The sequence below is a fragment of the Opisthorchis viverrini genome (assembly GCF_000715545.1).
Source record: "Opisthorchis viverrini unplaced genomic scaffold opera_v5_53, whole genome shotgun sequence".
Taxonomy (NCBI): Eukaryota; Metazoa; Platyhelminthes; class Trematoda; order Opisthorchiida; family Opisthorchiidae; genus Opisthorchis; species Opisthorchis viverrini.
Window position 1 is genome coordinate 605,441 of NW_008751710.1, and position 27,253 is coordinate 632,693.

At 46.4% G+C, this 27,253-nt stretch overlaps 1 protein-coding gene across 1 annotated transcript in view; it reads right to left on the minus strand.

Moving 5' to 3' along the window:
* The window catches only part of T265_03667 (hypothetical protein), a gene marked incomplete at both ends in the record, with an annotated part of 83,451 nt that overhangs the window by 11,056 nt on the left and 45,142 nt on the right, over positions 1-27,253 (minus strand). Inside the window, one exon of the mRNA XM_009168209.1 lies at positions 3,191-3,400. Coding sequence (XP_009166473.1) covers positions 3,191-3,400 — 210 coding nt within the window. The remainder of the gene's footprint in view (positions 1-3,190; positions 3,401-27,253) is intronic.

The following is a 27,253-nucleotide window of genomic DNA, read 5'->3' on the forward strand; positions in this document are numbered from 1 at the left end:
GCACTAGTTTGCGTGTCCATGTTGCAGTTCGTCTCCCATCGACTGACACTGTGGTATTCGCTGCCTGCAAGATTCGGCCAACAAAGTAGTCTATCCGCGGCAGTTGTCTAGACAACTCAGGAACGCGGTCAAATGAAGACTGGTTCGAAACGCCATGAATTAGACTGTATGCGTCCCAAAATAAGGCCACGGCCTAAATGAGGTTGGATCAATGTCCGCGATTGAGGAAAGAGAGGCGGTCTTACCGAGACAGCAATATGATTCAAAGATATCTCTGAAACGACGCCTGACCTGCAGTCTCAAGACCGACTAGGAGAGGTGGTTGTCAAGAGAAGTCCAACTTATCCGCAACATCGGACCGAGAAGATCGGTGAAGCCAGTGAATTCCTTACAGATGTAGACGCCCCAAAAGTGTATTCCAAACCACGCATCTGCTTTGATGGGTGGAACACTCCGGATAGGAGTTTAGCTGGCTTGAAGCACTTAAGACGAACAGAAGATGAGGTTAAACTTTTGAAGCCCTGACTGTCTTCCCCTGGAATGGATGGGTAGGCCTTGTTCATAGGTTCACAAACCTTATTCAAAGCATTCGGGAGACGATTAAAGTACCAGGTGCGCAACCTAATATGATTCTGGTTTTTCAAAGGCGTTAAATCTGAATGTGAGAACCGTAGGAGTATCAATGCAATTACCACCGCTCCTGATTTTCCCACAGGTATCCAGCTAGCATTTCGATCAAGCAGGGTTCCATATGGGTCGTGCATGCATCGACCACACCTTTACCTTAGGACAATTTCTCAGACAAGACCACAAATATATTAACCAACCATTTTGTCTTCTTATATCTAAATGCAGCATTTGACTCGGTCGGCTGTGTGACGATGTATGCCGCCGAATAGTCGTTCAGCTGAAACCCCCTTTTGATACATACTACCATACCACCCGTAGAAAGCAAAAAGGTTGAGATACTGCCAGGTTGCCCAAACCTAGATAGGAGCAGTCCAGATGCCGGGGTTGGGTTCGGATCACGGGCCTTAACCAATCAGCTATCTCGAGCTCTTCCATCCACATACAAACAATAAATAACTTTAGTGCTGTCATGTGTTTTTATGTGCGCTTTGCGCTTTCGACGTTGTGAGTAGATCACCACAGCTCGTCATGGCACCAGAGCTACTAGTGAACATATTTACCTATCACATCGGATGGGCGCACGGCCAGCGAAGTGCATGCTAAGATCCATAAACCCTTTTTTGCTTTCCTCCAACTTGGGTTCTTCTGGGGTCGACGTGACACTAGCATATCGCCGAAAAGCAGGGTTTTCGGTGTAGCAGTGTTAAGTGATGGGTGATTTTTGCTCGTTCAGTTAGTGAGTTGACGAGGCTGCACCAGCTTCTCCGGCTTGACAATGTGCCACTTGATCAACCGCCTCATCGTGCCTCCGTTTTCTGAGGCACGTTCCAGCTGGGACGTTTCTCAAGGTGAACAACGCATGACCTAGAAGGAAAGGGCATCAAAGACATGACAAAAGCTCTCGGCTATACTGATGCATGTTGTCCGCTAGGCTGGAGTATCGAAGATTAACCAGGACAATAACTGGAGGTACTCACCAACATGGCGATCTCAAGCTAATAGAGGCGGTGTGATAAATATTCTCTTGTTATTAAAAATCAAACTGCTGTTCTTTTCTGTACCAACTATCCGTAACCAAAAGTTGTGATGACATGTGCCACCGTAAACATGTACACCGTCGTCAAACCGTACTGAACTGATTGCTACGCTACTATATAAACCTGTTCGATCAACTTCTAATAGTAAACTTGGTCGACTAAGCCATGTGTGCTGTGAGAAATGAAAGATATTTTGGCTGCCTTCACTGCTCCATCAAAACTTTCAACCATATATATGCCTATTGGATTGAATTTCCGAGTCAATCTCATCCATGTTTAGTTTAGACTTCACCGCAGAAAATTTAATGTTTCTCAGGTGTCTTCGATCACAAGCCTATTCCAGCCTCACTGATCTATCGCGGCTGGGTCCAACCCCCTTGACCATTGTTCCAGTATGCTCCTCATGGTTCTTCAGACCAGTGGGTTTCATTGCGTTTCCATTCTATCGGTTCCTGTTCATCGATGTTCAACTCACGCGGGCTATTCGGGAATCGCTAGTTCGCCAACTGGGATGACACCAGACTTTTGGGCTGTCCCTTCGCCACGTGTTTGTTTCCCTACTAATGAAGAAAGTCTCAATTTCCTCTAGTTCGCAATCGAAAGATTGGCGTACTAAGTTCTTAGTCCCAATTTTATCAAAAGTAACACAGCGCTAAACCTTCAACGCTGTAAGCACCTCACTGACCGACCAGTATGTATTTCGAGGAGAACAGATCGACCGAGGACCTGTTTGATGGGCGAACCCTCTACTTTGTGCTCGTTTGATGAACTGGAAGTTGCTCCGCTGAACATAACAATGACCTTAATCGTGCCTGGCACAACGAAAACGTAGCCATTCTCTCACCTGCGATCGGAACTCTGGATAGGCGGCCTCGCTGGCAGACGACCAACGTACCGACGGCGAGCTCTCTAACCCCGTGAACGCCAATAAGGGCGCACTTCAAGGCCCAGCATTGCTTCCCATCCTTGCTTTTGTTGAATTGCTTTGCAGATAATACCATGTGGGACTGTTCATTTTTTGTCTTCACAACAGCTTGCAACTAGCCGGAAATCGTGGTAGCGCACCACGTCTATCACGGCCTCACCCTCCACGTTGTCAAGGCTATGGAGGGAAGACTAGAAAACGACCCGAGCACCCACCCTTGTTGGATGGATTCGTTATCTGTTCTCTCCTGATGGACGCACCCCAGGTATGTCCGGTATTCAGTCAGAAACTAGTCGCACAAAACCGCCTGTCCGTTTCTGTACCAGAAAACTGTTCACCTTTGTGGGGTTTTTTTCTGCTTTTCGAAACCCAGACTTACCCAGTGCTTGTCTGGAGCGGCGATCCCCAATTCATCGTGGATCGAATGCAGCCTGCTTCGTCAGTTGCCCGGGTTGAAAAATACAAACTTTCGACAACCTACTCATGAGTAGCGAGAGTACTTTGAAAAAACTAATGACAGTGGCAACGCCTCGGAACGGCTGGAAACGGCAGTTTAGAAGGGTTTTTTGAGCCCCATACACCGTGAAAGAAAACTCACCCCATGCTGACGAATAAGGCCTTCCAATCGTGTGCGTTCATGTTCCAGTGTTTGCAGAGAAGTACGGAGCTCCTCGCCTGTTTTAGTAAGTACGCCAACCCGGTGTTGCAATTCGACGATCTGGTCCTGACGTCTTTGGCGACAACGAGCAGCGGCAACCCGGTTTCGTTCCCGGCGCTTCGCTCTTCTGCGTGCCTCATCCTCACCAACCTGACAAAAAACCACCACAAAAAGTTGCCATGACTTTATGCAGAGGTAGAGACGTAGACGGGAGCAGATGGGAATTTACGAAAACCCCAAAATTTGAAAGTCCAATGGAGAAGCAAATATTTTCCTTTCTCCAATTACCTGTACCTTAGCACTTTATTCTTCACTCTAGACCAGTCGGTGTCTGACAAGCGGAAGGAAGAAAACGGACTGTGCAAGTCCGAAAGTCGTTCAAATCCCCTGTAACCGATCTGACAAAAAAATTTGCGATGCGCAGTATTGATCTGTCTGATTGTCGTGATCAAGGTTGACATCCCACCTATCAGTCGTACGCACCGAGAAACAACAACAACAGTGTAAGAAGGCCACTGTAATTCCACTTTCAATGAATAAAAACGAATGACTTCCGAAAACCGAAAAACCTGGGAATGTCGCTCCAAATACACCAAAAAGTGGAAAATAGGCGCGAAAAAATTGTAAGACCATGTCATGGTAATGTTTCGCCGGCAGATTTTGATGGTTATTTCGTCTCAGAAGGAAAACATTAGTATAAACCAGTTGGGCTCACTTTTGCTGAGTGCGTCAATAACACTGCCTGACTGACACGTCCCCATGCCCGTTTCAGCGAAGTCTAACTTGCTTTGCAATTGCATGCAGGAATAAAAATGCCACAACATCAAAGGTAGCGTTCTATTTCGTCGCGTAGGTTGCACGAGCGGATCAGCGTTAAAAAAGGCGTGTGGCATTATCCATTGCGTGCGGCTGCATTCTATATGAAAAGCCCATTATTGTAAAACAAGTATCTGAACCACTGAGGATAAAAGAACAAACAGAATTAACTAAAGATGCTCTGTCCACTTGAAGACCCCCCAAGGATGACCGTTATATGGGGAGATGATCTCAGTCAGTTGGGGGATGGAGCTCAAGATGGTTCAGTGATCAAAGCAAGAAATCACCAACCGGAAGGTCTGTAGTTCGAACCTAACCTAACCGCATCTCGACTGCTCCTGTCTAGGCTTGGGCGACCTGGCAGTGTCTGGGCTCCCACGCCTCCTTCGGGTGGCATAGCAGCCAAGCACCGAAAGGGCGACCTGCAGTGTCTGGGCTCCCACGCCTCCTTCGGGTGGCATAGCAGCCAAGCACCGAAAGGGTGCCACAGATGAACGAGTGCCTAAACTGGATGCCAAGGCCACACCACGTAACCATGCAAAAGAGTGCACGCTGTAGTGTGGTGGTAGTGTGACACCCGGCGCCTGCAAATGACTAAACTAATGAAATTAATAGTTGTTCTGTTTCCATCGGACACATTTTCGTCGGATAAAATGCAACAAATGAGATCGGCAGAACGCATCTTTCACGGTGCATCCATACAAATTGTGTTCAGCAAGGCCAGTTTCGATGGATAAAATGACCTGAGTAGGTTTCGTCCTTCGATGCTGACGGAAATATAGTCTTGCATTTTGCGCGAGTTTAGTGTTTGGAACACCTGAGCGTACTGTGACTCCAACGATAACCACACATGATTGACGGATTGACGATTGTCGTGAGCCGGCACTACAGTGTGCTTAGCAGAACGGAAGGTTTGTAGGTAAGTTGCTCCAGGTGAGGCAAGTTCATTCTTCAATGAAATGCACCGAAATTGGAGCCAGGGGAAGAGGTCGACTCGAACGAGGGGGCGAGTGGTCACGTGATTTTTCTCACAGTTCACCACGTCCAGGTAATCGATACGGTCTACCGTTAAGTTCATTGGCGATGCTTTTTACAAGAATCCCAATCTGATAATCCACTCAGTCGTTTGATGGGACTTGTTTTCTGTCCAAAGTCAACGTTGCCCAGTGGCGAATCCGACATATCTAAATCTGAAGTGCTTAGCTTACAAAATAAGAAGTGTAAGTTCGTTTCCTGTCTTCCGTTATGCATGAGTTGAAAAGATTTCCAAACGTGGATCTAAACTACGGCTCGGTTAGAAATGCTCATCAATCGGGTTGCGTCTTGAAAAAGGAACAACGTGTCCAGTCATCATCAAGCTCACTAGCGAACGAGAAAAACATCCAAACGGCAGCGGAACTAATCGAAACTCGAGTGTCGGATTAGACGCAAAAGTGAGTCACCACCAGTCCCACTTTTCGATGAGTCACCCTAATTTCACATGGTCTGCTCACAAGCCAACAAAAAAATTTTGTTCATTTTTTGGCCAGAGTTATCCGATAGAACTGAAAAGAGAATGTGTGCGTGCGTGTGTATGTGTGTGAAACACAGAGAGAGCGCTTGGACAAACCAGTACCAATGGCGAGAAAGGAAAAACCGTTCAGAATTACAGAGCGTGATCGGTCGTAGAAGTATCTCGGACACAGTTCACTGTCATTCACGAGACGAGGAAAGGATATAAACACGCGCATGTAGAGAAGTCAAATTAGATCAAGAGATCGACGGGGGCCCGAACCGATGAGAAAAAAGAACAATTCTCACAGCGAACTACATCCATTTGCGAACCAATTCGGTTTTGCGGGAGACTCACCTAGAACCCGGCGGAATCTCTCGCCTATGCTGTTTTTAAGAAGCCGGTCGTGGACAGTCAAAGAATTTTCAGCAGCCTTATGAGTAGTGTATTACGTGCAACCAATTGTCACACATTAGTTCGTTGACATACCGGTCAACGGGCTACTTTGTGCCGTAAAATCGAAGTGAACACAAAACAAGACACCGAAACCAGACCAACCACTGTCTCGTTTATCGAGTTTTCACCCATGTACCTGTCGCATTAAGAATGAGAGCCAAACGACTGCTCAGAACGATTTATCGAATCAAAAACAATAACTGGAGTTGAATGGTGGTTCAAACTCACATCTAAAACTGTTTTTGCGGTGGGATTTTGATTGCGCGAACTATGGAAATTTAGCTGGCCAAGAGGGGAAACGATTCGTGGAATGAAACCCGATGTTACTAAAATTTACGAAGACAACGAGTATGACCCGCAACAAATGTCAGGGATGTCTCTTTGAGAAACATTCATGAAGTTAATGGAGATTTCACCCCGTAGGTGAAATCAATCAACGCTGAAAAGCCGAGAAGTATTGTACAGCTGTTTCATTCTTATTGAAAATCATCAGAACTGCGTATCTCACGAAACTTCAAGAAGTCCCGAACCCGCGACCTCTAGGCTAGCAGTCTGAACACAATAGTTCGGAGACCAACGACTGATCGGCAGTGTGATTAGCTCGCACTCAGACAGGATATAGCGCCACTCGTCGTTCAATCACGGGAACCACATCACGTGATCACGTGCTGACTGGCCTATCCAGAAGCAAGATTTGGTCATTTTCAATAGAGTTTTTCGTCCTGTTAATGGGGCCAATCTACGCTAAGAAGTCGAGAAGTACTGCACTTCATCCTGAATACACACCATCAACATTACGCATATCAAGAAATCCTACAGAGTCCCAAATCCACAACCTCCTGGCTACTAATCTGACTACCCAAGGTCGGTGCCAATCGGTTAGGTGTTCAAAGTACCTGTCGGTTGCGGGTTCGAGACTCTCTGATGTTTCGTGAGATGCACACTGTTGATGATTCCCTATAGGGACGAAGCATTTGTACAAGCTGTGTCGCCTTGTTGGCATAAATTGGCTTCATTTACAGGACGAAATCTCTGCATCAACGAGGTTAGCTCGAAAATGCTTGAAGTAATGAATAGTACTATGGAACAGAACCAAACGCACTCGACAGCTGAGAGCAACACGCGAACCTGAAAAATCTGAAGCGAATATATAAGATATAACAGGGTCGTATCAGGTATTGTACGGTTGTATAGTTGTGACACGTGACACCTTCCAACAAGACCGCCAATGCACCTCGAGATCTAGCAAAACCGGTACTCCAGCTGTGCAAATACAAACGTACAGTATGTTCTTCGACTGAGAAATGCATCCAGTTTCGCCAAATACGATCTATTACACACATCTCATCATTGAGAACAGAGATTTGTTTCACGCCACAACGGGGCGAGATGGTCCAAGTGGTTGGAGCGCGAATTTACTGACCGAAAGGTCCGTGGTTCGAACCCGACCCCAGCCTCTCGACTTCCCCTGTCTAGGCTTGGGCAACCTGACAGTATCCCAGCCCTCATGCAACCTTCGGGCAGTATGGTAGCTAGGCACCGGAAGGGTGCTACAGCTGAACGGTCACGCCACAGCAGAGTAATTTTGCCTGTGGAAACTGGAAAGGTGCTTAGATCAACAGGCTAGATCGGCCCCCTGTCAAGCATTGGTCGATGCCCAACTTTAGGATTTTGATTCGACTGGCTTTGGACTCTCGAGAACGATAGGGCGGAGATGTGGTTGCAGGCGACTTATCTGTCGGGAACAAGGTGACTTCAATCACGAATTGATTGCGTCCATATTTGTTAAGCATATTACTCGGGTCAATCAACTACGACGCAGATCAATCTAGTCGATAAAAGCTTCGCTTCAAGGTTAGCCTATGCTCACAATGCAACACAGTAGAGGAGGTGAATCAAGCGTGCGGGGCAATTCAAGCCAACTTTATCCGAAAAATGATTGACAATCCACGAACTCGACAGACAGAGTTGACAAGAAGTTAACTCGTAAATGAAAACCATCAGAGCCCACTAATGTTAGCACTGCTAATATTTCCCAAACTAGCATTCTTTCAACGCTCCCTCGGATCAGGCGTTGTTGTCCAGTATATGGTCAGCTGTGGAAAGATATGCGCGCAGGAACACACCCGAACGCAGTCAGTCACTCGAATCTGACGCGGTCGACAGGCCACCGTACGGATGGTGGGCATGTTAGGTGTGTGGGTGGGGTGAGGAAATTTCGGAACAGATCAAAAATTTAGTCAGCTGGCTTACGCACCACGTGCGGCGATCACTGTTGTGACTGCTGCCCCTTGCTCGACACACGAACGGACTGGGGTGGAAGTCCAGTAACCAGGATAGTTGTTATGACGGTGTTGCTGTAACCGTTGCAGTACCACGGTAAATCCCGTCCACAAATCAGTGCGACCCTGTCAGCCACGCACTGCCTGATAGCGTACACGTAAGTGCGCCGGACTATGCGTTGCGTGTGTTTTGTGCTCTCTGCTGAACTTCACCGCTATGTTGGTCATCTGACTCGGTTATTGGCCAAACGACCGGTTCATACGTGCCAAGCAAGCGATTAAAATCTGCTCTGCACTGCGCGGAAGACGCCAACTCACACAGCTAGATGGAAAAGGATCACAGAGACAGCATGGAGAGTACCGCCTACCGGCATTCTCTGTTCATACCGCGGCGTCTGGATTTCGAATGTCAAACATCCGTAGCTTTTCGAATTGGAGCTTCGGTCTTCTTACATTCACTAACTTTTCCCGAAAATGTCGCCCCCTGTAGACTAGCAGTATTGCACTAAAAACTGTTGACTAGTTGACACGTGACAACACCAATAGTTAGAGATTTTGTGTTTTAACTAAGTAGCAAAAATGAGGCAGTATGAACCTTTGTTCAAGCGCACACATAATAATACTATGTTTCGGAGATGTAAGCGTAAACCAACACCTCTTAGAAAAGTAGTCGAAACACGGCAGATCGTTGCTCTTGTGAGAAGCACCATCTAAATGGTTTGTCTGACAAAGTAACACCAGGCTTCCGTGCGTCATGAGTCCTGAGGGGGGGGGCGGACAGTTAAGCGAGTCGTTGGTGGGCTTCAGGGCGAAGAATCTGGTTTCTTTCGTCCAACTCACTTGTCCTCACTGCACCAAGTGATGTGCTCTCGGATTATTCTTACAGTGTTGCACGTGAAACCAACCGACCGAGTGATGATTCGGTTCGACAATCAGTCCATTCTGGCTTCGGTCCTTCTGAATCAGCGCCCTCCTTTTGTCCATAACCTTACTGTTTGTGTATCTACCAGCAATCGTTTTCAATCCTCAGCTTGCCGTTTTTGATGCACTGCCAGGACTACCTACCTCGTTATAAAGGGCCATGTAGCGACCCAGTCACCCACATACTTGACTGTTCAACTCACAGTCGCTCACTGGATCGTGAGGCTTGTCTTTTTTCTCATACGCACAAACACGTTGCATTAAGCTGACTCATCGCACATCGATTGTCTGTATCGTCTAGTGAGCGTAGCAACCACTCATGTGCCGACGCGCCCACGTATACGCACTGGGACCTACATAAAGGGAAACCGAACCCAGCCAGCACACAGACTAGCGCGCGCGCAGGGAGCAAGGTAGTCAACCGCTCTTCCCAAACCCACAGACAATCATTGAATACATGTAGCAGCCAAGCTGCGCAGAAAACACGTTCCCATCGTCCGGACTTTCAATTCTCAGCTTGCTGTTTTCGATGCACTGCCAAAACTACCTACGTCGTTATAAAGGACCACACACACACACCAGGGTATGATTAACTTCGCGCCATTATATGAGAAGCCCTCAAGGGTGAGTCAGTTCGCTCACTCAGTCACATAGAGCACACGATAAGGTCAATGGTGTTTTCATGACAAACTGAAACTATGAGTTTGATTCACTCATCGTATGTGTAAGCGGCTCAAGGCTACGCAGGGTGTAGATGTCTGTAGGTTGAACACTAATGAAACTTGCCTGTAGATAGATTTCACCATGTCAATCTAATCAATATCAACAATGCTGTGCGGGGTCCCTACACCAATGGGTCTCCACTCTCGCGCGATCGGGATTATGGCAGGTTGATAGATTAATAAATCAAACAATCAGCATCTTATTGTTTACTATCCACAGCGCACAACACAAGGCCAGTTGTGAGTTTACATCCACTGTTCACGATGAGGTGTGTGTGACAGACAACCATGCCGAGTACGACGAAAGGGATTAGCACAGGTGATTCCTCACATCAACAGGTCAGTTGATGAGAGTTCTTCTGTGATATTTCGGAGGAAGCAATAAAAACCATCATATAAATACCTGGAGGTAAAGTCATTTTACAACTGGACAACTGGACGACTTTATTAGCCCTGAATCACCCAAGTTGTCAAACGTTAGTTGTTCTCTTGCACACACTCGACCTTTGATTCCCTGGAAAAAAGTCACACATTGTTCTAGAAATTGAAAACTTCCTTCTCCCACGAATTTATGGTTCAGCCGTTAAGGTGCTACACATATATTGAGTGCCTTTCAACAGCTATCACCTTCGCCTTCACTTCACCGAGGCTCTGGAGGATGATGATACATCCTCAATGATGTGACGGATCGTAGCAAGTCAGGAACGCTTGTTCGAACCGAGGGATGTGCCTATAGATACCTATGACTTTCGCATGTTAGGGATTCCTGGTATTTTTCGCCTTGAGAAAATTCTTGAGTTGACCCGACAGAAATCTGGTTAGGGACTTGTGTATTAGCTGTCCACACGTCACTGTGAACGACGCTAAATGACTAAATGCCTTCTTTCTAGGGCGTCAGAAATACTCGTATGAGTGACCATCCATAACTTCTAGCTGACAACTTTGGGACACCATTCAACATTGTTGCACGGCTGATCGATGTCAAATTTCCCTATAATGTGTCCAATCCTGTCGCTCAGATATATTGTGCCCGAATTCTAGTAGCCTATCACGCTTCTTGTAGCCTGTAAGCCCACTGTGGTGATGATGACACCCTAATCGCTTAATTTTCGAGGCTTGTAAAGCATGCTACATGTAACGGGTAGTTGTTTCAGTCCGAAAAACCCCAGTTCATTGTCATAGGTACATTAGGGTTCGAATTAGCTCTGTGGTCAAAGCCAGGTTCGTGGCTCGAACCCAAACCCGGCACCTGGACTGCTTCTCTCTAGGTGCCTTGACACTATGAAAGTTAATCCACCGGAATGTACAACTATGTACAACTATGGAGCATGCACATCTTGTAACATAGAACACGTCAGGAAAGTACTGAGGCAAATATTAGAGACAGGGAATAGCCAGTCTATTCGAAAGGCAATGGTTCCCTCCATCCTGGTGTTGTCCTACTTCCAGAAAGCGGTTCCTTCGAATTATTTACTAATTCACCAGTTGTACTGGATAGAAAATCGTGTGGTCACGAGCTAATGCGCGTCCCTAGTGTGAACTTGGTGACCCTGATGCCCATGCATTGTGCCAGTGAGTTGTGAACGACTAATGCGATGATAAAGCCGTACCAACTTTGTAAGTCGGGATGACAACTTATGTTACCAAAATCAACCTATCTTATTACAGGATTAGCTAGAGATCGTGGCTCGCCAAATCGCGGTAAGTCAGGAACGAAGGCGTTATTTGTAAGAGGGTGTTGGTGGTTATATGGAGGGCCTTTTGAGAAACAATTACTAACCTTCCTATGAAAAGTTGTCAATCAGGGTCACTTGATTTGAATCTCAGCTGCTAAGGTTATCGGTCGGCTGAATGGTCGAAAACGAAGTGGTCCGTCGAAGCTTAGTTTAATCTACGACCACATATTAACTGTGATTCATGCCGAATTGGTGTAGCACCGATGATGCTTGACCGCGTGTTGTCAGGACACCGTATTGATTCGACACCACGCTCCATCCAATTGGAACACCTATTGGATCAATTTATTGTTGGTTGATAACCTGATTAGTCGTCACAACCGAATGAACCGCAGTGTACGTCATCGACAACATGCGTGCACATCATGACGGTGGTGGAACGAGCTAGAACGAGGACTAATCTCGCATCCGGTCCGTTAAAACCAGGCCATCTATCTCAATCGACTATGGTTCGCGCCATCGCTGACAACAGCCCAGCATTTGATTCAGTCGCAGAGATTCGGACGTGACAGTGGCAATAACGATGGTCCGGGGTGGATGACGAATAAAAGCGTCAGGCAGGGCCCGTCAACTGGCGAGTAATCCACCACTTACAAGTCGATCTAACAATTTTCGCAGGGGCAACTCAATCACAAATACATCGCGTTTCTACGACAGTCATGGGCGCGTGGGTAGTAGTAATATTACAGTCATTATTGGTATATTACGTTTGTGCGTCCGCAACTACACTCATTTCGGGAAGGAACGGGTAGGGCGGCCGATACAAATCAGGACAGAAAAATCGATAGAATACGCATGACAGAGGCACACTGCGACCAACCGGCGATTCGTACTGCGGTGATATGAGCCTATCGACCAAGCGCATCCGCGCACGCACTTGCGCGTGTGTAAGCCCAGTGATATGTACCACCAATATACTACCCACACCACGACAAAGGCGTTAAGTCACATGCGTCCTAATCACGTGTTCACGAACCGACGCACGCCCAATCGCTGTGATACATACGTGCGGCCGTACGCGCGTCTGCGAGCGGTTACACAACAAAGATGCACAAATGTACGACGTTCGAACTGAGCGTGAGTGTGTCAGTCAGTGCGCTCATCGGAGTGCTTCCACGACGCAGCACCATGGCGTCGGCATACGCTCGATTCACGTGACCATAACGTCCGCTCCGGATCTGGTAGAGATTTCCGGCCAGTGGTGCAACTGATTATAGGATAGGCGTGCATAGGCGTTGTCATAGTGGACTGAATAAGACGGAAAAACTGAGCGACGGAAAAGCTTTCAAGGATTCCCACATTCAGGACACGAGTCAGTACATTAATGCTTCTTCTACAAGGCAATCACGGGGGTAGGAGCGACTGAAGGACCTCCAGAGGGAAGAGGTGAAAATCGCGCATTGGCTGACGATGAATGCGTTTCGCCTCTATTAGCGCGGTTCCTCAGGGGAGATGTTAGAGTATATAACTAGCTGAACTCTACTTTCTAAACCTTGAATTTCGGCCGATTTGGATGGTCACCCTGATTATAGCTCTCCCGGAAATGTAGCCAAAACTGCTGAAAGCCAGTCAGCAGAACCTCGTGAGATATAAGCAGTAAAACAGCTTTTTCAGCAAACGCGATGTCGAACAAACCCACCTACTTCTAAATGAGTGAAGTGATTTTTGAAGCAAAATTTGTTCAACGTTCAAGAGAAAAAATATTTTGGGGATAATACCGACAAATACTCCGATTTCCACACGAATTCGGTTTTGACAGGAGACTCCACTGAATCCAGCTGGCTTTCTTATTTATGATGGTCGAAGAGTTTTCAGCAATCGTATGAGTAGTGTGTTGCGTCTAGACAAAAGCATGCTGCTTAAGAATATCTACGCAGTAAACGCATCAGACTGAAACGGCTTCCGTTCAACTCGTGTCAGCTGATCGCTTGATAATTGGTCGACAGTCGGTGGGACCACAAGGTCCGATGTGTGCTCAGTGCAAACTCGCCACCTACACACAGTGGAAAGAAGACTAGAAAGCATATGGGCATGGTATTGTCTGTGTAATCTAACCGAAAGGCTTAGTTGATGTGGCCAAGAACACACCTGAGTACCGTCACAAAGTGGCAGTGGCAATGAGGATGACAAACCGCCTCTATAGGACATGTCATCCACGATACGTGAACTAACACAAATTTTAGTTATCAGTGTTAGTATAGTTTGTAGGTACTGTTCGTTGTACATTAGGGACTACCGAGCTTGAGAAACTCAAGGGTTCGAATCCAATCCCGGTATCTCGACTGTTCCTGTCTAGGTTTGGGCAGCCTGGCAGTACCTGAGCCCTCGTGCTTCCCTCGGGTGTTGTGACAGCTTGGTACCAAAAAAGTGTAACAGCTGAACTATTATTACGAGACATTGAGAGGAATCAGAGCAAAGGAACGGGAAGTTCCAACAGCTACCTATGTTTAGGAATTTGGATAACCGCGGTAGAGTACTGACTATCTGCTGTCCGATGACTATGAATATCTGCTAGGGAACTAAACAAACACCGTGGAGTTCGTCCTCAGTGAGAAGAACGTCAGTTTTCTCCCATCACACAACCACAAAAACCCTTTGGAAGCAAGTCAGAGATATGGATGTCGCAGTCAAGGTGTGATTATCCCATCAAAGAGGTACACCGAGGAAGAAAAACCACGCCTGTGAAGAAATCGCAACGACTTTCTCGGAGGAGGCTGTAAAGCCAACAAAAACCCTGTGGTGGACTGTCGTTTAGAGGACCGTCATTCTCATACAAGGTGTGCGGAGAGATACGAGAATACAGATGGGGTTTTCCCGTCTCTACGAAGCAGCTCACCTATCTTAGGAACTCATCTGATCCCTAAGTCGCTTGTGACGCCAAATAACTGTTTACATGCACCGGAGGCCGTAAGCGTATATAGCCTTGACAGTCATGAAGTTTAGTAGCGTCCGCCTTAGTTGAAGACAGACCTGATTGATCATCCAAGGGTAAGCCCGGATGAAATTCAAACGGCTAGGCACCTTCTCGGTGAATTGATGTCATACAAACAGAAGCACCCACGAGGACCTGGAAATTACCACGTTGTTCAAAATCAGAAGTGACTTCTGCAACAAGTCATATGTCAATATAATCGTAGTATCTAACAGGAATCTCCTTCACTGCCCTCAATCGGCACCGCGTGAGTGTTTGAAACCCTGTTCTAAGAACGAAATGAATGCGTCATCTATCCAATCCCCAGAAAGTACTTCTGACTCGCCCTCAAAGGACCCATAACTTTGGTATCCGTTCTGTGTACCATAGTAATCAGCTGAGCTACTTGCTTTCGGTCATAGATTCGATCAGCATGGAATGGACATTAACAGTTTGTTGGGTGCGACGAATTTTGGGCATGATGCCGAACTAAATAGGTGGGTTGAGAATAACGTTGGCCTGCTTGGGTGGGTGGAGAGCGATATCACCGTTGTGCTCCAGTATCGTGATCATTCGGGACGTCAGTGGTCACGTATACGAGCCAAGAGACTGTTTAAAGGAGGTATTTACAGAATGTGTAGCCTGAGCGAAGCTCTGTAATCGCGTCCCAATTTATGACACTTGCATTTCTCGCTCGTAACACAGGGCGAACAGGATATGTTTAGCGGTCCTTTCACCGGCTGGATGCACATACGAGTTCTGTACAACTTCAGCACATTGGTACAGCTATAGGATAGTGCATTTAACTTTTCTAGTGCATTTGTGAGTTACCCAAATGGTTACTACTCATTTGCATATTGATTGTTGGGGACGAAAGAATGAATCGAGGTTCAAAGAAATCTCTCGCTCCCGATATTCTTCAAGGGAATATGCATTACGAAAGATTGCGTCTGGATTTATTCAGGCCATGGAAAGATATTGGAGTAATTTCTTCATAAGCCATATCACCAGCGCGCGCACACACACACAAGATCGGTGTTAGCTGATGTTGCAGAGATAAGTCGATTTACGCAGGATGACGTAGTCAATTTTGGTCGAAACCCATCCACTACCACTGTCCTTCTGGGCAGTTGGAAAGGTCCTGGAGAAGTCATTCTCTGGTCACCTTTGTCACAGCGTATCGGTATTCCTCACGATTCACTTCTTGTGAAAAGAACAATTTCAAATCGTCGCCGAACCGTGCACTACTTAATAATTTGAATACGTTTCAGTACTTCTCCACTACACATGCGACTCTGAAGCATGCTTCTAGACTAACAAACACATTTCCACTATATCATCATTCTATGGGAGCAACCCAGCTTTGTATGTTTGTAAACTCGGAGAGCCGTATTAACTGAGCACCCAGATATCTTAACTTCGCAAACCGAAGTCTTCAGCCCCCACCCCCTCCCCAAGTACTCGTTCTCAGGATATTGTACAACTCAGTAGCGCAAGCTATACGGTGCACGGGGTAGAGATTGAATGATCGTTTGCCGTATCAGGCTAGATATGCTCCAAGAAATGACTACGGGTTGGTGTCCGTGGCGCTCACGTTATCAGCTACAACCCGAACTGTATGAATGAGAGTTCAGAAGCGTTAATACCTTGAAAACTCGTGGCAGGCCGGCAAGATAGTCCTTTTCCTTCCCATTTCAAACTTTTCTTTACAACGAGACACTCTCCGAATAATTTATCATTCCTACAAGACAGTCAGATATTCTCGTTTAATGTGGAGATTCTTGTGAGGTGTGATGATAAACAATGTACACGTAAAAAAAGGGAGTTCAAACGGTCACCAGACGCCTGCAGATGGATACAAATGGGTAAGGCGATTCTTTTTAACAGCCAACCAAATAACAGCTAACATATGGACCCCAATGGACTGAGAATCTGTTGTCAAATGACAACTTCTGCTGTCCGTTGTCATGTGACGTGTGTGCACCCGACAAAGTTCGCAATATTTTTTCTGAAAATTTTGTTTCCTCACCATGCCCTTTCTTCTCTAAAACGGTCACGTTCCAGATGAATGATCCTGTTCTCGTGGTTACATTTTTTCGGCCCGTTATCCGTAAGCGAACGGCTTTAGCAACGATGTTCTCTGACCAGATCGTGTAACAGATACCTCCAGTACACATCGGCAATCACTGTTGGTTGAGGTCGTGCTCGCATCAGACATAGAAAACCCACTAGTCATAAAGTTGCTGGAAACTCCTCAACAGATACCGAAGAGTTTTCAGCAACTTTATGAGTAGTGCGTTCATCCAAGGAAATATACCGTGATATCTCGTATGCTGAAACATGAGGTGGTCTTTGTTCAGTATACTCAGTTTAGGAGAACCATGATAAATCCGATCCAACCTCTCGTTAATATCAATTTAATTTGCAAATGTGTGTAATTCGTTAGTTGGGCAATAGTCTACTGTGTCCCAGTATTCTGCTTCGTCAGTATCTGGGTGCACTTGTGCGAGAGGGGGTCGGTAAACCCATTAGACTTCAGAATATGAGAATATCTGTGATTGGCCTCACAACAAGGGTACTGGCAAACCAAACTGCGAAGTCTACAGAAGTGAGATGCCATATAACCCGTTTACTCTGGGTGTACCGTCAGTGGAGTTTAATCAATCTGAAAGGACGCGTTCCACAATAGTTAGGCATGACCGATCACTCAGTCATGAATTTACAATTCGGAATAAGCAGAACGGAGCTGCTACGAATGTGAGTTATTGTCTCAGACGAACACGTATATGGCAATGGGGCTTTCCCGTTGCACAAAAAGTTTCAGCTGGGTGGTTGTTCGAATCCAACTCAGGCATATCAACTGCTCATGTCTGGGCTTGGACCACCTGACACTACTACGGCCTTCGTGCTTCCCTCGGCATGGAAGCTAAGCACCGGAAGAGTGTTAAAGTTGAACGGCTTTTTTCAAGGAGAAACCGTCGCCCATTAGGAAAAATTCAATGTTCAGAGTTGTAAATGGTCTGCTTCTCCGTGCAGTACAAATCAACATAAACATTTTCATCTTTGGCGCGTAGAATTGGAGCATCCGATTCATCATCCTCATCACCGTCATCTCATCTTCACTCAAGTCATCGACTTTCGCTGAGAAATACTGACTTTAAAATCTTTAAAATTTTGAGCTGAAACGGTAAAATGTCTTTTTTGAGAGAGGGGGAAGTGGCGTTTTTACATCGCGAGGAATTTCGGAGCGTAGCCTCAACGACTGGCTACCTGAACCACAGTAGAACGTCCGTCATCTATCGCGGAGCCTAACTGTTTGAGAGTAAAACACTGACTGGCAATCAAGTAAAAAGTGCATATGACCTCAAAAAACCTCAAAACTCAGTGTGTTGCGAGGAGAGGTCACAAAGGGCTAAAATGTCCACTGTGCGGCATGGCCGAACGAAGATAAAAAGACCCATCATTCTAGTTAGTCGATATAGATGTGGTCGATTTTAGTCTGAACGCTAACATGATCCAGAACCACAACATTGTTCATAGGATCAAACTGACAATGAGGCCCAGAGGATTCGAGATTCGTGACGAAACACTACTCATACGAGGTTGGTGAAAACACTTCGACAACCTCAGCAACCCTATGAGTAGTGTGTCACTTCTGAACAATGTATTGCGATATCTCAGATATTGCGCCAGCTGAAACATGAGGCGGTACGATCAGTTGCGGGACATTGTAAACGATAGATTCAGCTGGGTTTCAGGTGAGTATCCCATGAAAACCAAATTGATACACAGATGACTGTATTCGTAAAAGTTGGTCACGAAAGTTCACCTATCTCGAAGTCGTACGCAGAGATGCGATGGCAGTATGGACGATTTTTCACGACTTCAATCAGGCATAAAATAAATGCAGAGTTGCCCAAAATCTATTCCCAAATTTGCCTATCGGGTCAAACCAGAGCTGGCCAGAACCAGAAGTTGCGTTGAATCAAACTTTAGGACTTCTGAACACTTGTGGATAAGGGGCGGTGTAGGAACGGGAAAGTAGTTTTAAAACAATCTCCACGATTGTCCACAACTGTCTGATCAGGTGACACCATGTGAGCACCATAGTTCTGTTCATTTGAACCCATTCGTGGGTATTCACGTGCACACAACGAGATACTCCTTATCATGGTCAAGAATGCCCCTCAGCTCGCCCCCCTCTGGGTCGTCTCCGTCGGACGATCACGACGCCGTTTACGACTTTCGCTCCTTCTTATTCATTCTCCGATGAGTTTTTGTTGTCTGCTGATTCGCCAATCTGTGGTATCTGCTGCTGACCCCGCTCCAGCGCCTAGTTGCCGGAAAAAAGACTCACAGAAGGGAACACAACAGCCATATTCCGAACAAACGAGTGCCAGTGTAAATGTACAACGGTCTCAAGCTATTTATCGGAGGGACACTGTTTGAACTCGGTCCAATACTGACGCACACGGTTTGGCTTTGGTACGAGGATACGACGCGCTGCATATTGCGGGGCGCGTTGTCTGACCTTGATCAACGCTGACTCGCGCTGTCTGGGTTTGATACAAGGCTGTGACGAGCTGCATATTGAGGGAGTATTGTCTATCTGGTCAACACCTAGCGGAACTGAGAGTCTCGGCATTCAGTGGTTGCTTTCAGGAAGCTGACCTTTCTGATGGTTTTAAAATTCGAACTGGAGGACAAATACCAATCAGATCAACCGTATGCCTTTCATCGTTCGAAAAGGTTTCTTGAGATAGATAGCTAAATGAACACTTCCGCACTTATCGACTGAACATAATCAGTGAATTGAAAGACCCACAAGGAAAATAAGCTTCAGTAATGACTTCACGACAAGCTTTGCCTTCTCTAGAGGGTTGGAATAATGTCAAACGGTAGAAAGGTGACGCCAGTTGGGAATTTGACAACTACTCTAGGTTCAAAAGTTGTTCTAACTGGACCTAAGGCGAATTGGAAGGAGAACAACACCACAGGGTGAGAGATGAGTGCACTGGAGGTGTTTCGATTGTTTTTGTTCATGATGCTATTACGGTAATCTTCCGAAGAGAGACCACTGTAGAGAAAAAGGCTCTTTGGTTCCTGTTCCCAAAGGGTTGACACTGCACAATCCGCAGCATCCTACATAAATGTATCAGCCTTGGGGAACTATGGCTTTCCAAAAGTGACATTCTAGACGATATGTTCGGTCATCTTCATTGGGTTGTTCCCTTGATAATAACCCATGGTGAAAATAAGTTGGCCTTTTGCTTCAGAGCAAACTGTCAATCAATAAACTAAATAGCGTCTAGCAGAGCAAGTTCCAGTTCTTCTTCTGTTTTAATCTCGCCGTTTGAAGCATTCCATCTTAGGAAAAGGCGACATCAGAATACAAAACAAACTACTAACGAAAACCAGAGATATCTGGCACATCTTGCATCGGAAAATTCCCCCAAGATGGTTGCCCTGTGGGAGTGAGGGTTAATTGGTCCTAAGATCACGTTGTCGATGTTAGAGACAATCTTTACTCATCCCTGCATGGTAAGTATAAACTTTTGTCGTAGAGTGGTAGGAAAGCGATGTGGCTTGAAAGAGTTGCCTTACTCTTCGAATATCCAATCGATCACTGACCACATAGCAGTAAACAACCGCACGTAGTTAGTCCGCGGCCAGACAGTGTTTGGTTAGGAAACCGAATCATGAAAACAGTAGAAAAAACGCTACTGGCTTAAGACGGTGGGTACTAGGCATGTTCAACAATTGTCTACCAGAACGGGTGATTTTGTAGCTCAAACCCTCGTTGGCGAAAGATTCACCAGAAATGGGCCATGAAATGAAGGCCGCCGGGAACCAACAGCGCCTACGTGATTCCCCTTGCAGGCGGATGGATGCAGAGCGTGGAATTCCAGTGGGTGGGTAGGTCGCCACTCTCTAAATAAAAATGTCAAGGTAGTGTTTGTTTGTCGGTGTGCGTGGAGCTTACCACTAGAGGAACAAGAAACGCCCTTCGATACCTTTGCCTTTGTTATTTATTAACAAACAAGATTTAAGCGGTTACAAGCTATCAGACACGAAAGCAAACATCTCATATGCACAGAGTTTTCGAAAAGTGAACCTTCACAAACACCCTATTGAACTTCCCTGGACGTCCATAATAAACGAACACTGCAAAGCAGTTCCACAATTTCCGTCCGGAGGCCCGCTGTCCCTAATAACGGAACATCACACCATGTGGACGGATGTGTCACGTGCAGGCCACGGACCAAAGGAAGGTATGCCCTGATTGGTCCGAATGTCAGCCAATCTGGATTGAGCATCTTCAGCTCGAGGCTTCTCGCCCACTCAAGGAGACTCCAGCACGACTTTGCGGAACATTCTGTGATAACCCTATAAATGGAGTTGTAATAACCTTCCTTTGTCTCGACAAGGGGCTGTCCGAAGCTACCGTGCCTTTTGATATACCATAATGGGCGGACCAGGAAGCCAAGGACCAACACAGAGTTGCAAGACCGTTCAGCAAGTCACAACAGTAATCTTCACCTTCCATGAGATGCGGGGGCGGAGAATGGACATCAGACTATGGACTACTCGCATGCCTCGCCAGTAGTCTACGCCCTTGAACTACGACAGTATTGTGTGCTCACTGGCATACAAGACACTACCCATCAAAACCAGTGGATGGGATTCTACGGAGACAATCAACTACAACGAGATTGCTGATATCCGAATCAAGAGGGTGGCATTTGAAAGCAGAACCTTTACAACTCCAAACTAAGGGAGTCCCTTATCGACGGGACTACAGATTTATTTAAAGCAGTCCGGCTAGTTCAAGCGGGTTTCAAGCAGTTCACACTCCACAGTTGAGTTAGATATTTCTCAAACCTTTATCATTCGAAAATATCATTTGGCAGCTTAAAACATTGATCCTCAAATCGGAGTGAAAGTGTCCCTATGGAACAAAATGGTAGCTCCTCCGGGGGCTGGTAGAGCTGGTTCCCTCATAGATGGACATTCTTTGCCCTAGAGATCTACAGACTCTCCTGGGGCATGGGTTATTGTAATCGCCCCCGCTGAATGAGCCGATTCTCAACAGTTAACAGAAAAACAGCTACGACTATTAGTGCACAGGTGGTGATAGCCATTATACAAATCAGAAGGTGTATGTGCACTAATAGAAGTTTTTAGCATGGTTGCGATACGTATAAAAATAAATACAGTGTGAAATGGGAGGTTCGGTTTCCCTTTATGTAGGTCCCAGTGAGTATAAGTGGGCGCGTCGGCACATGAATGGTTGCTACGCTGACTAGGCGGTCCAGACAATCGATATCCGATGAGTCAGCTTAATGTGACGTGTTTGTGCGTATGAGAAAAAAGACAAGCCTCGCGATCCAATGGGCGACTGTGAGTTGAACAGTCAAGTATGTGGGTGACTGGGTCGCTACACGACCACTGATACGTTTGTAAGGCGATTTCGCTAAGTGCAGCTTGGGCGAATGTATACTTTCCCCAGAGAGGACGGGACGATAACTTTGGAATGTTATTAACCTATTCAGGCCACCATTACCCAATATTAGACTGCCCAAGGTCAGACAGTCGCGGTCAAAGGTGCAACCAAATGTAGCAAGGACGAGACGTCGTGACTGACACAAGGAGAATTCACATGTTTCCCAATGTGAGACTGTATCTGAGACCTTGACAGATGTATGGAAACTCACGCAGATTACTCACAGTCGCATGGTACTCCTCCCTGGACGGCTCTAAACAGACTCTGATCCTGGAGAACGAACTTAGACCTGCTTGATTTTCGAAGACTGTCGTGTCACTTGGAAAGTGAGGTTAGGGCTCACACCAAAACAAGGTTGCTGGAAACTTTTCCGATCAACCTTATGACCGATGTATTATGTCAATAAAATATAATGCGATGTCTCACGTATCCTGCCAAGTGAAATGTGAGGTACCCTTTGTGCAGCATACCCAAGTGTTTAGAGCGCGAATTTACTGACCGGAAGAACCGTGGTTCGAACCCGACCTCTGCCTCTCGATTTCCCCTGTCTAGGCTTGGGCAACCTGACAGTATCCCAACCCTTGTGCTTCCTTCGGATAACGTGGCAGCTAGGCACCGAAAGGGTGCTACAGCTGAACGATTTTACCTTATTTTTTCATCTAACACGAGACGACACACAAATAAGTCTTTTGAGAGTAGTATCGGCCTCCGCTCACGCAAATGAATATAAGACTTCTTCAATTCTTCCAGATGGTTTTTCCACCAATGGCTCCTTGATCCTCTGGAACAGTTCAGCCTTGCACGTGTCCTGACAACGATTAATTGCGTAACAGTCGACACAGAGTCATCGACTATTGTCTGCAATTCGTACTTCATTGTAAAAGGTTAGGTCAGGGTTGAGTTATGGGGTATTGCGTTTCTGGACTCAACGGTGTATACACTTCCCCATGTTTAGGTCATAACAGATCATGCGGTGTTCAGGCTGGGAAAAATTGGCCTTTGAATACTACTGAGAACTAGTCGATGCGGTACCCCGTTTACCGGCGGATTTCCAGCAGAACAGGCTAAAGATGGGTAGATTTCGGGTTTTGTATGTTTTCCTTATGGATCAAATGAACGGCGTATTCGGCAAACTCTGCGTCCGCCCAGTGATGTTCTGAACAAAGTCACCAGAAATCCTGATGAATTTAGCTCGCTGCCGGAAATTGTGGAGAGGACGAAGACGGGGTACCAAGTCGCTGCAGTTCACACAAAACGTTTTATGTTGAGCGCCTAGCTCGAAGTACGTCAGTACGCTGCCTGCGTCAATTGATGAACAGTGCCTCTTTCGACACATTTTCGATGACCTATGTGGTTAGATGTTAGTGAAAAAAAGAGTCGCGTAATTTCGACGGTTTCTGACTCTCTGTTTTGCACCTAGAAATGTCAATTGACGCAGGTCGTTTCTCCACTGTGGACAAGTCATAAACGAATCGACAGATTCAATAAAGTGTATCTTCACAGGTAGCCAAAATCACGCGATGATTGTAGCTTGTAACCTGAAATTTTAGCTCGACCATTTGTACAACCAGCGTGCACTACTGGATTGCGTAGGATCGATACACACGTCCAAACAAGCAGGTGCGGGTCGGCCGATCCGATTAATCGGTGAACCACAGGTATGACCCGAACTTGACGGAATACGAAACACCACAAACCGGTGGTTCCACACAGTGACGGGCACATGACACCTATCGTGTATCAGACGTTGGCTATCAGTTAGCTGAATAGACATAAGTGTAACACAAGGAAGGATTGACCGTCACACCAGATCCTTTAATCGCCGTGACGATCCCTCAGTCATCGTACGACTGGGTCTCCACGTCTCTTATCTGGATCCTGTTCGGATTTATCGGTTCCCAAGGGGTTAGAAATCTATCCATTAGACAGTTTCGCGGAGATTTACAACCAGTAACACCATTTGTCATTGGTTCAACGGTGAATTTCTCTATTTGGCAGTCTAGGTGCAGCCTGCAAGGCAGTTGGGTGGTCTAGTTGAAGATAACCCGTGAAAAATATAATCTAAGTGCGTTACGTTTCTTCCGTCCTGATCGTTGTAACTTCAGACTGTCCTCCTCAACTGTCCGCGCGTGCTTGCTCACAACTCGGGTGACCAGATGTTGGGATTCTTGGCGCCAGTCGTAATGGTCTGTGGCGAGATGACTACTGCCACATGTGAGAAGCCAGGCAGGCAGGAACAAACCCAATGGATGAGCTGCCATGTCAGAGCACGAAAATTTACCAAGCAGATACGCTAAACAACCCTCAATGAGATTGACCTGGAAACAAAAACCACAAGTTGGAGCCTGTCAACTTGCGGGGGCGGTAGATGTCTTGGTTATGCCACAACTAAAGCACGGGGACTGATCTGTGTCGTGCACCACCGGTCAACTAACATCGACGGTGTTCGGTGCCGCGCACGCGCCAACGACAGACACTTCACCGTGTACAGGAGGTGCGTTGGTGGATTCCATGTACAGATGACTCACCCCACCTGGCAATGGAATGTAAAGTTCGCGCGTACAAGCAAACAGACACACAGACGAAGGTACAAGACGACACGTCACTTAGACAGGTGTTCGTAAAAATTGATATTATTTAACACAATTGCGTTAAACAGATAGCCAGAAGACTATGCAACATACGGGGGCATGCAACGTTCTCTGGAAGACAGCATGAAGTTCAAACTGTTGCAGACATTTGCAATGCTCCAGCAAAATAGCCTCGTTGAGCGCTTGACTTTCATGAGGTGAATGTTATCCTAGTTTGTGGCCCTCTCTGGCTGTAGGACTCAAGCCACTTTGCAAAGTTCTATCCATAAAAAACCCCACAGGCACCTGGGCCTCAGTAGAAAACATCTTGCGAACCATGGCGGAGATACTGAAACTATAAAACCAAGACAACCAGAGCCGTAGTCACTGGAAGCATATTTCAGTTTTCAAACTTCAAGTCGATGGCTTATTGACCCATTGAGATCAGGCTTGTCATCAGTGAATTTCCCTTTAGTCCATTCACCATGGCAGACGATTTACTGCCTGATTGATTTACTGTCCTGCAAGTGAATACCTCGACACAGTGCTTTATTCATCCTCCTGAATATCACGTCTGCTGAAGAGTGCATCTGCTCTCGCATGTACGGCGACTTTCCCATACAGAAGGACAACTGTGCTCCAAGGCCATTCTGAATCGCGGGCAGCGAAGTCCGAAGCCAGTTGCTGTTCCACTGCTTGCTACGGTTGACCACATGGGGACCCAGTAGTTCAACTGTTGATAGCCAGGTTTTCAACCGTCCCATGGTGCGATGGTGCTATTTTGAACAGGGCGACGGGGATAGCTAAGAACATGATTTGTGGAAATTGTTGTAGTCAGCGCAACGTTTCAGTGAACTTCCAGGGAGCACCAATGGTCAGTCAATTCCAGTTGACGAGGACTGTCAGATCGGAAAGGCTTAATTTTACAGCCGCATGTCAGTACAGGTTGGACGGTCGCACTGTACACATAGGGCTTCATTCACGGCTGACTTCTGGACGTTTCTGCAGAGCGTTATTAGATCGCACCGAGGTCTTCCTGGTTCTATGGATGCGAACACGTATTTCTTGCCGTATTTAGCCATATTGGGCGACGATGGACACAAAGTGCGGTTCTCCGTTGAGGCTGAGTTGGCAAGATTGAAGCCCCACGCTTGTGACAGAGAATTCTATAATTTCAGCACATTCCCAGTCTAACGAGCGAAGTGCGATGGCCGGAGCAAACAAGGATAGGCTGTTAGATGTATGTTCAGGACCCACCCAACTACACACTGATGATGTCTCGACGTAGGACAAAGATGTTTGCAAGTCACTTGCCGAGCATGGCGAACGGATCAACAGCCGCCTGACTAGCGTAATTAAGGTCGGCAACACGACTGGATGAGACCGTTTGTAGCACACATCTCCCCTAAGGCCACATCATACACTATACATTATAATGACAGTTTTTGCAACACTGAAAATTCAGTAGAAAATTTCTAGTATTGAGAAAACCATTTGTCCGATCCTGAGAGCGAACAGCCTCTAACGCACTCTCCCTCTATAAGGACCATCACTGGTGATCAGCCTACTGGGTTAGCTGAGCAGTTCTCGGTTTCCCAGGTGATAGATATGTCAAGTCGACAGCGTGAAAGGTGTGTAACCCTGCAGTGGGAATTCAGGACCGTTCGAATACTCAGAGATAGAAAATCAACAACCACCAACCATATAAATACGGGCAAATCAGAGGCTGCGAACGCTGCAGGACTCACATCACTTTTGTTCAATCAGGCCTGCCTGTCTTTGGTTAGTGAACACCAAAGAGGGGAATCGCTGGGCTCGAGTTTCGCTCTTATTAGAGGTCAGCTGGTCATACACGTTGAAACTACACAGTATGACTACTTATATAGGCTTGTTTATCATTGCTTGGACATGGATATCCTGATGAAACCGAGAAGGAAAACGGGTTACCATTAGAAGGAGAGGGTATTTCAGAAACGAGAGTACTTTGGGTAGCCAGTAGACTGAAGATGTTTGCAATGGCAAAAGATAATGCCCAGGATTATCGATGGTCGGACCGCGTCATCAGAAGGTTAGAGTGTTAGGCTGTAAACTTTTGACGATTATTTGATCATTTGAGTCATAAGGCTCCGCATCATAGCGACTACCCTTTGGAGCATATACATTCCGTGTTTCTTACAAGGGGGTCGTTCCGGGGGAGACTTTAGAGCAGTGGAGCCAGCCTACAGTGTGAGCAGCCGTGAACGTCGTCTGATAACGAAATCAATAGTGAAAGTTCTTAAAATATTCTCACAGCTGGCGATATAAAAAGACCGAACGGTTGTGACAACAAAATCAACATCCTGCTGTGGAAAACAAAACAGACATATTTGCCGATCGACCAAACGGATCTAGGGGAAAACAAACCATGGCAATCAATCAATCAACCAATCAATCAATCACAGCACAGCACGGATGTAGATTCACGTTGCGGTTAGCTACGTCAACAGGAACGAATCGTCATCCTCCTTGGCTGCTAACCCAACCATGGTGAGATGTAGGTGTACGCACGCGTTCGAAAATGACGGGCTAGAGACGACGAAACCTAACTGTTGGG